Source organism: Lithobates pipiens, unplaced genomic scaffold, assembly GCF_037356315.1.
Source record: "Lithobates pipiens isolate NorthernLeopardFrog02 unplaced genomic scaffold, aLitPip1_a1.2 Scaffold_18, whole genome shotgun sequence".
Classification (NCBI taxonomy): Eukaryota; Metazoa; Chordata; class Amphibia; order Anura; family Ranidae; genus Lithobates; species Lithobates pipiens.
In genome coordinates, this window is record NW_027507758.1 from 96,525,964 (window position 1) to 96,538,274 (window position 12,311).

Consider the following 12,311-nt stretch of genomic DNA (forward strand, 5'->3'; position numbering starts at 1 on the left):
AAAGAAGTATTAAAATATGAGACTTGCTGGTCGGATCACCAGGTGCAAATAAATGAAAACAAGCCTACAAAAGAAAACAAATGCAGCCATCACATCAATGGTTTGGAAAGCTATAATATAGTAAATTTTTCCTTTTGGATTTAGCCATTAATATATGGCGTCATTGTTGGGTGAAGAAGGGATCGACCAAAGACTGGATCATGGGTTCTGATCTTCCATATGTCCTGTGTATGGATTAGCTCAAAAGAAAGAGGGAAAAAAAAAAAAGTGCCGATCTTCACAAAAACAATCACCTGCAAAAAAAGTATTGAGGTATTGTCTACAATGAACGCTGAATAATGCACAGGCGTTTCTGCTGTATCTTCTATAAACAGGAATTTGAAGGTATTTCCAGTAAACTCCCTGAAACATTAATATAATAGCCCAGCGAGGGATGAAAAGCTTTGTGCTGGCAGCACTTTTCGTCTTGTCCATTACCTCAGAACCTAAGACCTCAATCGGCAATGCCGTATATAGATGCACAGTATACATTTACTATGGCTGTCTGGCACAGGGTAACCTGAACTGCAATATACTTCTGCAGGCCATTATACGATCTCATTAATTCCGCCTTACTTGAATATAATTATAATAAAATAAAAAAAAGGCACACAGGCAGATTACAGAATACACTTCTCTCCAGATGAAACCCTTGGGTGCCACTAAAAGTGCAGCATTCATCAACAAATAAATATTGGATCGCACTTGCCTTCATATTGGTAATGGTTGTTTTCTTGCCTTCCATTTCAATAATAAATTTAGCCTCCAGATCCTTCTCCCTGAAGAACAAATAAAAGAATGTGTTAAGGTCCGACAGCATCGTTTGTTCTCAAAATGTTTGTGCATATAATCTCCGCGCACATTCATACAGACATTCCACAAACTATGTTTAATATTCTTATACTGCAGCGTATGCACAGAGGTAACATAACGGCGCAGAAAGTACACATCTGTTACTGGCAATGAGTCCATCCAGGATTGGAAGTACAGGCCTATTTCAAAAGGGAAACACCCCCTTCATACATTCGAAAAGAAATATCACAGATGGTTATGTGCTTAAACTTTTTTATTTAAAGCTAAACTCCAGGCAGATACAAATGACACTTGCCCTCCGGAAGATTTACCCACCCGCATAACCAGGCCACTTTTTGCGACACGCCATTGCGTTATTTTAACCACTTGACCACTGGGCACTTAAACCCCTTCCTAACCAGACCAATTCTCAGCTTTCGGTGCGCTCACACTTTGAATGACAATTACTCAGTCATGCAACACTGTACCTATATGAAATTGTTGTCCTTTTTTCACACAAATAGAGCTTTCTTTTGGTGGTATTTAACCACCTCGCGCCTGCCCTATAGCCGAATGACGGCCGTAGGGCAGGCGCGTTCGTCCGAGAGGCCGTCCCTGGACGTCCTAATGTTTACTTCCGCAATGCCCCCCCAGGGACAGGCAAACACAGATCGCTGTAAACGGCCAATCACAGCGGCCGTTTACAGCGCGATCGGCGTGTCCAATGGGAGATGATCTCATATGTAAACATATGAGATCATCTCTCAGCGCCGCTCTCCCTCCTCACACAGACTGAGCGTGAGAGGGGAGAGATGAACGTTCTGCTTTCCTTTGTTATGATAAAAAAAAAAAGTAAAAAAAAAAAGTGCCATCCTCCCCCAGCAGTGCCAACCATCCTCCCCCAGCAGTGCCATCCATCCTGCCCCAGTGCTATCCATCCTGCCCCAGTGCCACCTGCCCCCAGTGCCATCTGTCATCAGTGCCACCTGTCATCAGTGCCACGTATTAGTGCCATCTGTCATCAGTGCCACGTATCAGTGCCATTTGTCATCAGTGCCACCTGTCAGTGTCACGTGCCATCTGTCATCAGTGTCACGCGTCATCAGTGCCATGTATTAGTGCCATCTGTCATCAGTGCCACGTATTAGTGCCACGGGTCATCAGTGCCACGTATAAGTGACATCTGTCATCAGTGCCACATATTAGTGCCATCTGTCATCAGTGCCATGTGTCATCAGTGCCACGTATAAGTGTCATCATTGCCACGTATCAGTGCCATCTGTCATCAGTGTCACGTGTCATTGTCCTGGTGCTTCAAAAGTGTAATAAATAGTCAACAAGTTAGATGTGTAATTTATGTTCCTAGAACACATGATGGCACTACCTGCATGTTGGGCCTCTCTATGTGGCCAGGCTGTGAAAAAGTCCCACACATGTGGTATTGTAATACTCAGGAGGAGTAGCAGAATTTTTTGGGGGGTGTCATTTGCCATGCGAGAGAAATAACCAATTACAATGACAATTTTGCGGAGAAAAAAAAAAAAAAAGAAAAATCTTAATTTTGCAAAGAATTGTGGAAAAAAAAATGACAACATCAAAAAGCTCACTATGCCTCTTACTAAATACCTTGGAATGTCTACTTTCCAAAAAGGGGTCATTTGGGAGGTATTTGTACTTTCCTGACTTGTTCGGGTCACAAGAAGCGAGATAGGCCACCAGTACATCAGATGGTGATCAATTTTGTGTGATTCGCACCACAGCTTGTAGACTCTCTAACTTTCACAAAGACCAAATAATATCCACTAATTTGGGTTATTATCTGGGGTGCCAAGGTTCGCCATCACTGCTCTAGAATGTCTGTTCCTCACTTTGCATCCAGATGCACTCACACCTGCCTGCTGCCATTTCACTGGTGGTGCCCAGATCCTGCAGCTGAATCAACTGTAGGAGACGGTCCTGGCGCTTGCTGGACTTTCTTGGGCGCTGTGAAGCCTTCTTCACAAATGCAGTGGAAATATATATTTTTTATGGAATCAAAAGGGGTTGTAAAACCTCATGTTTTTTCACCTTAAAGCATCCTATGGGGGGGGGGGGGGTCTATGGACACAAATGCTGGACTCGGGAGCACGCCTGCAAGGTAACCCCCCCCCCCCTCCCCAGGAGAGCGCTTGTCTTAGGAGGTTATCTAATAAGAGGAGAAGCCACAACAGCCAGGAGGTACCCCAGAATGTGGTGTTTGGGGCCACTCTGTGTAAAACGAACTGCACAGTGGAGGAAAGTTTGATGTTTGTTATTTAAAAAAAAAACAAAAAAATAAAATTAAACGCGAACCTTTACAATCACTTTAAGGCAATTCATGGCACCGGGGGATTTTGCAATTAATTGTAATTCATCCGACCGCTCTTCATAACTTTTGGCCACGGTTGTATCCTCTGGTTAATCTGGAGATGAAGAGAAACTCACTTGCTCTCTGTGTGGAAGCAGTATCCCCTCTGCAGAGGTACAACACGCCCTACTGAATCAGCCAATCAGCAAAGTTTGGGTTTCCCGTTTACTAGGACAGATGTAGCTCTGATTTAGCAGGGGGTGTGTTGAGCCTCTGCAGAGAGATTACCGTTTCCACATGGAGAGCAGGGGTCTTTCTCTATAGCACACAAGCAGGGGGTCAGGTTGTGGCTGCTCTCTAAAGAAAAATTGTCTTAGCATGCCTTTTGTTTTGATGTACCTGGGATGTATTTAGCCAATTTAAAGCCCAACCCTAGGAAGAGTAAGCCCTTGTACACACGGTCGGAGATTCCGTCGGAATGTGTCCGATCGGAGCCTTTTGTCGGATATTCCGACTGTGTGTTACCTGCATGGGACTGTTTCCGTTGGAATATCTGTCGGACCAACTTTTCTAACTTTCCAGAAATATTTTCCGACAAAATGCTCCGATCGGACATACTCCGATCATGTGTAGAGTATTCCAATCGGACAAACTCCCACGCATGCTCAGATCAAATTCCTACACCAAAGCTATTGGCTACTAGCCTGAACATAGTCCCGTTGTAACGAAATAACGTCATCACATCGGATTTTCCGACAACTTTGTCCAACCGTGTGTATACAACAGTTTCGGACAAAATCCGTCAGACAAAATCCGATGGATTTGCTTGTCGGAATCTCCGACCGCGTGTAAAGAGAGTAAATGTCCTCTCTGAGTCGGGTGATCCACACTGCAATGGTTACTTTGTCATTAGGTCTAGGAAAAGCAGTTTTACTTATCTGATCCTTCCCTCCCCCGGTAGACCGTGCACCCCTACACTCCGGAGGTAGATTATCCCTTGGCTTCCTTGTAACTGCTGCAGGGCCCTGGTCCCTGCATCTGTCTTGAGGACATCAGGGGCATTTGACCACCAGAGTGTAGAGGAGAAAGGGCAGCACAGGGTGGTCTAGCAGCACAGAGAAGCCTACAGGAGTGGAGGATCCGAGGCTTTACCCAGTCCCCTTGACATAAACAATTAATGTAGTGCTGATGCAGCCCCCAATGCAAAGGTGGACTTTATTTTTGCCATGGAGTTCAGATTTACATTTATTAGAGTGGCGTAGATACACAACGATCTTTTTTGCCTTAAGAAGCAGAGTTCTACCCACATATTCAATTTTATTTATTTATTTTATTTATTTATTTATTTTTACACAAACTCAGATTAATGCAGGATGTATATTATACAATTGTTACTCTTGTCATTAGCGCTTCATTTCTTAAAAAAAAAAAAAAAAAAATACCTTTGATTGAGCCAGCTCAGGCATTCCCATCTTACTTGCAGGCAAAGCCCACAAGCATATTCTTCCGGGATACGGTACTGCTGTATTCCCAACATTCACAGCCCGTTCTCGCGCATGCGCAGTAAAAGCACGCAGTGGTGCAGAAACTACACAGGCTGCCATCACAACGTGCGTCGGAAGTCCTCGCCCAGTTGCGATGGGCAAATACTGCGATTCTAGCCCTTGGCGCTGCCCACCGACTCCTGGGAAACTATGACACATATCTCCCAGGAGCAGTAGCGAGCAGAGGCGCCAAGGGAAATTACGCCAGACGCCGCGGCAAGGAAGGGGAAGATTAGAAGCTACCACATAGCAACAGGCATTAAAAAGTAAAAAAATAAAAATAAAAAAATAAAATGTCCAAATGTCGTTGGTTAGGTTATTTGTTGCACAGTAATGTAAAGTTCTTTTTATGGGTGGAACTCTGCTTTAATGTAGTGAATGCACGAAGGTGAAAAAACCTTCTGCTTTAAAAAACACTTCGGAATTTAAAACAGAAATAAGATAAAAAGGAATACCCAATAAAAAGAGAACATTAAAAAGGAAGCTTTCTATGCAATATCAGGGTGGATAAAAATCAAGGAGAGCCTGTGACTGTTGGCAGAGATGAGCAGAGTTCATTGATAGATCTGGTTAACCATTAATCTATAACTAATAACAGGATTTTAGAGTAACGGCTTATGTAATACTGCGAGCAACTGTTACCTGCAAGTGACAGAACCCATGCCAGGTAACAAATAGACCCGCGCCTTTCTGTTGTTACTGAGATTGTGCAAGTCTGATAGACACCATTTCAAACCTCATTCACATGGGTGGCAGGCGCCACAGCCATTCTAATAAAGCATTTTGCAATGGATCGCATTTTGCAGATCCGGTTTCTAGGTATTCAGGACATTATATTGCTGTCCCTTGAATGGCAGTTTGCCGCAACCACCATAGCAACATTCGCATGTGGTTGCAGCGCGGTCCCATTTACTTTGGGGTCAAGAGGGGTCGCCAGGATTTTTTTTTTTTTTAAATCAGATTTTATTTTTCAAAAGTGTTTTGCCATATTCATACAGAAACACGACACAAACAGGACAAATACAACTACAGCTCGGAGTTCGGCAGTGGACAGGGAAAGATTACTTATTCATTCGTTTTTTTGTAAAATAACTGTATAAACCATAAATTTATAACAGGCACCCGAGAGGATAAAGTGGATGTAAACCTCAGACCTGAAATATTAGTGTCATTTCTGTCTGCTGCTTCATTCCTCTGCTATCGGCATGAATCACTTCTGATAAGTTTTCCTGACACCAAGAGAAAAAGGTGACAAAAGAGGGATCTTCAGCACACAGCCTTGCTGCTTCACAGCCATTTCCCTACACTGCACCTTGTGAATGGCCTGGTGGCAGCTTCCCCTTTTGGGTGGAGCTCCACTTTAAGATCAAAGAGAGACTGTACAGATTACAAAGAGCTTTAATATATGGCATCTATGCATCACAACCAAACGTACATGTAGTATTGTGTATAAAATAGGTTATTATCCTTTTCAAATGGTTTACACGAACATTAGGGGTGCACCAAAATGAAAATTTAGGATGCACTTCGTTGAAAACTGAAACGTAAATGGACAGATAAAATATTTATATATATATATATATATATATATATATATATATATATATATATATATATATATATATATATATATATATATATATATATATATATATATATATATATATATATATATATATATTCCATTTTTTAATTAACATCATGAATTTATATGAATATGAATTTATTTTCAGCACCTTTAGCTCTATTTTCACTGGTCATTATCGGTACCTTTTTCTCTATCGGAAAAATCATCATCATTTTTCACAAAAAGGTGAAATCCGTATCCTTTAACAGACCGAAAATAAGGGAGCAAATAAAGCCCCGTACACATGATCGGAAATCCCGCCAGCAAAAGTCCGATTTGAGCAGGTTCTCTATTTTTCCCAACAGAAAAAAAGTTTTGTTCGTAAATTACGATCGTCTGTAGCAATTCCGACAAACAAAATTCCTACGCATGCTCGGAAACAATTCTGCGCATGCTTGGAAGCATTGAACTTCATTTTCTTGGCTCGTCATAGTGTTCTTGACCGCATTCTTGACTGTCAAAAGTTCAGAGAACTTTTGTGTGACCATGTCTATGCAAGCCAAGTTTGAGCGGAATTCCATCAGAAAAAAACATCCAAGATTTTTTAGACCAAAACTCCGATCGGCATAAGGCTTCATTCACACATTTACTACATCGTGCACCTCTGTAAGGGCCTTGATTCCCAGCATGGGGATGCACAGGTGTACTGTGTATCCCTGTGCAAGCAGTCCCATTCATGTCAACTGGGATACAGCACCTACACGGACACAGCCGCTGCTCCCACTTTGACATTTGTTCGACCGTGGGTGTATGGCCCTGAATACTGAAAACATGAGTTCAGGGACACGCATCAACACCCATGCTAATGCCAAATTGGGAGCAGTGGCTGTGTCCGCGCAGATGCTGTGTCCCAATTCACATGAACAGAACTGCCTGTGCAGGAATGCACACATCTGTGCATCCACATACAAGAAAAGAACAGCCCTCATGTTGTTGAAAACTGTTGTCAGGGGACCAATACTCGCACAGCTACAGCTACAGCTAATGCTCATTCTTGCACAGTTAATGCTCATTCCCATGCAGCTAATGTTAATGCACACGTACCAGCACAGACAAGCTCAAGGTAGTATCCAGTGTGCACTGACACATGCATCAGCAGGCATGTCCAGGTGCATAGGCGCCAAGCTGCTTAATTAAAGGAAACCCTGGTGTGCGCCAATTGCTGTATGTTCTTCAGCCCTCTCGTGACCTGTGTTCTTGCTTTTGCTGACTGATCTTCAATTACTGGCCTGGCTCTGTGGACTTTGGATACTGACCTCGGCTTGACTTTGACAATGCTTTTCCTGCTTCCCCGATACTGACCTGGGCCTCCTACTTGACTTTGCTCTGCCTGCTTCCCGATACTGACCTTAGCCGCCTACTGGGCCTTGTTCTGCCTGCTGGCCTGATACGGACCTTGACCTTCTACTGAACCTTGCTCTGCCTGCTTCCCTGATACAACCGCAGCCATCTACTAGACCTTGCTCTGACTGCTTCCCCGATACTGACCTCGGCCTCCTAGTGGACCTTGCTCTGCCTGCTTTCCCGATACTCACCGTGACTACATCTCTGTCTGTGGCAGTCACCTGCTAGCAAGCTACCAGCACCCGAGATTCTTTGAGCCTTGTACCTGTCACCACATTCAGGGGTGCTCAGACCAGAACCGCAAGGGAAGCCCTCTTGCCTCCAAAGCAGATACCTGACTTCTGTAGCACACTTTGTGTGAATGAGGCCTTCTGGAGAAAAAATTTACTGTTCGAGTTTGCATACACATTAACTTTTCAACAGATTCCAAAATACATACTTAACACTAAAAAAGAAAGCCATTTAGAAAATAATAAATAAATAAATAATAAACCGCAACAAAAATGTATCTTTGCCAGTAAAAAATAAAAATAAAAATAGAAAAAAAAAAAAAAGAGAAAAAATGAACTTGGTACCGACATTTCAGTCACTAACATAAAACAGCAACATATTCAGCAAGGTAAAATATGCAAAGTATCGGCAGCATCATGTATAATGGAATAGGATAAGTGACACGCCGGATTCGGAGTAGTCGCAGATGAAGCACGATGCATTCACCGGGGACTTGGTGAAAGCTGCAACACAAATCTAGTCTCTGAGCAGGAACATAAAACAACCTGTTCCTTTCAATTAGAAGGTACAATATTTTGCATCCCGTGCATTTTCCTGTGCCGTGTGTTCCCTCATGTCATACACTATTAATGTGGCCTAATAAAGAGCCAGCTACGGTGCTTTATAGTTAACATATGTTCCTCCTCAGCCGCTGTCCCTGTGCACAGTTTGTTTACTAGGAGTTGTCAGGATGGGAGGATCTGATACTCTGAAAGCTCCTGTGTATAGCTCAGCTGTCATTATGTTTATAGCAAGTGCTTGATAAAAACTGAAAAACTGCTGATATAAAAAAAAAAAAAAAAAAAAAAAACACACACACACACACACACACACACACACACACACACACGCACTCTAATATGTACAGGATCAAAACACAAAGGAAACTGGTGTCAAGTGGATCCACTAATAAAAGTGACAATATGCAAGTATGCGTTTGCATAATAAAAGCCAAAGCTCATTTTAATCCGATAATTGCAGAAAAACGATCCTATGCTTAAAGCTGAACTCCAAAGAAATAGATACTTACGCCCCTTTCACACTAGAGCGGCGTTTTACCGTCAGATTTGCGGTGCCATTTTACCCCCCCAGCAGCCAACAAAGGGTTAAAACCACCGCAAAACGCCTCTACAGGAGGTGCTTTGCCGTCGTTATAGCCGCTCTGCCCGATTTTTTTCCCCAGATTTCAATGGGCAGGAGCGCCGCGCCGAAGATGCGGCTAGCAGGACTTTTTTTTTTTTTTCTCCCATTCAAAATTTTTATTAGAAATAGATAATGGTTACAGTAACAGAGCACGTAACGTGCGTGCAAAATCAGTACAGTCCAACACATAGCACATATTAAAACATATCACAAATATTATGCGTCCGAGTACAACATATTTCCAGGTTGAGTTTCCGGAGCAGAACCTACTCACACCATGGGAAGGTCTAACCTTCTGCTATCATGTATAAAGTAGCTCTTCCCTTTCCATCCAATCAGCTGTCATAGTGTTTTGAACAGGTCGCACTGGAATGGTCTAAGTAAAGGATCTACTGTCAAGTCTAGGAAGAAAAGTAGGGTTCTGTTCCAAAGCAAGTCAGTCATCTTACGCGAGGTCATTTGTGGGCAAATTGGTAGACCGTCCAAATTATTATAGTCTACTGGAAGTGAAAAATGAGTAGTTGAATAAGTATGAAGGGTTATCTACGTAGGTAGAAGAGGGGGGGGGGGGGGGGTAAAGAGACAGAGGGGTATAAGAAGAGGGGAGGGTGTAGGGAATATGATTGCCTCTCCGGCTTCCACCGTTCATAGCACGTGGGCCCAGTTTATCTGGGTCTCTGTGTTGCTTGCGATGCAGCTGGGATCGAGTAGATCCCAGTCCGTCTTAGCCTAGGAGGAGGAGGGGTATTGTCCATGTGGTCACCTAAAGATAGTGTGCGGGACTTTAATGTGGCTGATATCTCTCTGAGTTTGTGAAATCTCTCCATTGTCCCCAAGTTCTGGCAAACTTATGTGGGGTATCTTTCGCAATGTGGATTAGCTCTTCCATTTCTGCCATCTTCTCGATGCGTTTAAACCATTCTGAAACAGAAGGGGTATCCGGGGTACCCCAGTGAGCCGGCACGCATAATTTGGCTGCGTTAAGCAGGTGCATAGACAGAGATTTTTTGTAAGCTAGAGCAGGTATATCAGAATGGTGCAGAAGAAATCTCTCAGGCGAGTAGTCTAGCTGGGTATTCGTGATTTGGGATATGGTGGTGTGAACTAGCATCCAAAAGGTCTGTAATCTGGGGCAAGACCACCAGACATGAAGGAATGTGCCACTCTCAATGTTGCATCTCCAGCACCTGTCCGTGATCTCTTTGTTGTATTTGTTCACCAAAGCTGGTGTCCTGTACGGACTTTTTTTTTTTAACCATCCTGCTAGCGCACCGCTCCAGTGTGAAAGCTCTCGGGGCTTTCACATTAGAGAGACAGCAGCGGCTGTTTCAGGTCGGTTTGTAGGCGCTATTTTTAGCGCTGTAGCGCCTGCAAAACGACCCAGTGTGAAAGGGGTCTAAAAGTGGTTCTAAGGGCAGAACGTTTTTGCTCTTCATGCAATCTCTGCATGAAGATCACAAACCTTCAGTGTGCAGCAGCCCCCCTCATACTTACCTGGGCCCCATCTCGATCCAGCAATGATGCACGAGAGCCTTGGCTGTCCCAGACGCTGCCTCCTGCTTGACTCACTTGACACAATTGGCTTCCGCTGCTGCCAAAGTCAGTAAACCAATTAGGAGAATTTGATCTGATGGCACTCACAGGAAGGAGGGGCCAGGACTGCCGGTGTTCTATCGATATGTGCCCACCATCGACAAGTGCCCGTGCAGGACAGAGCCGCACTCCAGCTGATTTCCCGATCAGCTGGAGTGACGTGACCACGGCGCATGCACACATCACAGGAGGCATTTTTTGTCGGGAGAGGGAGTCGGTCTTTGCAGCCGGCCGGTGATCAGTGTGTATAAGTTGTTGTTTTTTTGTTAGTTTTTTTACACTGATCACCGAGCTAGCTTCCCCAAAATAGCAAAAAAAAAAAAAACACACACACACACACACACACACACACACACACACACCTTTCCCGGGGGCGTGACCAGAAGCCGACCATGATGGAAGCTTAATCCTCCTGCTCCCTCTCAGCCCGCAAGAAAAGGTGCTTTTGGGGACGTTCTGCATCCATCCTATGGGCAAATCCAGGACCACTCGATCCTCCACAGCCTGAGGATCATCACTACCCCCGCCTGGATTCGCCACAAACCGCCGGGCCTTCTTTCCGCCGACGCATATGCCGCTCAGTGGAGCTTCCAAAATGGCACCGGACGCCACTGCAGCCCGCTCCCGGACTCTGACTCCAACACCACAGGCGACATGCGGGCAGGATCTGTCCCCCAAGGGCCATCCATCCACCCAGAGGGATGCCACGGACCCCCCCCCCCCCCCCAAGCTGCGAGTCCCCCAAACAGCCCTGCACTCCAGGACGCCCCACCGCTAGGCCTGAAGGCCGTCATATCTGGGCCCCTTCCCCCACAGTACACACAGTGCTCGAACGCATTTCCCCCACCTGCTGAGGATGGCTTCAGATCCCTGCATTCTCACCACTGATCCAGGATCCCCTGCATCCTCGGATTTCTCTGCAGACTTCCTGGCCCTGGCAGGCCCCAAGTATCCAATCGGTCGGATACCTCAAGAGCCTGAGGAGAACCAAAAGGTCATTAGCCATGCAGAAACTGAGCCACCACCTTCCAAGGCCCAGAGACTGTCCTACCCACAGGCCCTCAGACCCCTTAATGACCGGGCCGACCCACCAATATCCTATGCACAAAAAGTATGCTCCCCTGCTCACCACCCTCATGGAGCAGGACCAACAGGGCCCCCTCCCAGGCATTACCCTGGAAAGGGACATGGGATTCGCCACCCAGGCCTAACCATTCGGCCCAGAGCGCGGACGCCTCAAAACCTCAACCTCTGCCACCCCACACAAATTTGCCACAGCAAGAACCAATGTTAGCCCAGACCTACACTATACCCCCGCAATGGCAACTATACCTGCAGCCAATCACCACTAAGGAGGGCTTTAAGCAACTGGTAGAGGACATAAAGTCCACATGCCGCTCAGAAATACAAATGATCCAATCAGGTCTCAAGTACCTTGCAGACAGAGTGGAAGACATCCAAGGCACCAAGCTAGCAGTCATCAGTGTCTAAGTACAGGGAGCAGATCACTGTACCCTATTGCGAGACATGCAACGCCACGTAGAAGACCTAGACAATAGGGGCGCAGGAACAACATCAGAGTGAGCTGAATCCCAGAAACTGACAGCCCCGAGGACATACAAATTATCTTGCA

The 12,311-nt window shown here is 45.0% G+C and overlaps 1 protein-coding gene across 2 annotated transcripts in view; it reads right to left on the reverse strand.

The window, feature by feature from the left end:
- Positions 1 to 12,311, reverse strand: part of KIF16B (kinesin family member 16B) — a 566,152-nt gene that overhangs the window by 532,185 nt on the left and 21,656 nt on the right. For both annotated transcript variants that reach the window (XM_077485929.1, XM_077485928.1), the window contains exon 2: positions 749 to 818. In XM_077485929.1, the coding sequence (XP_077342055.1) occupies positions 749 to 818 (70 nt within the window). The remainder of the gene's footprint in view (positions 1 to 748; positions 819 to 12,311) is intronic.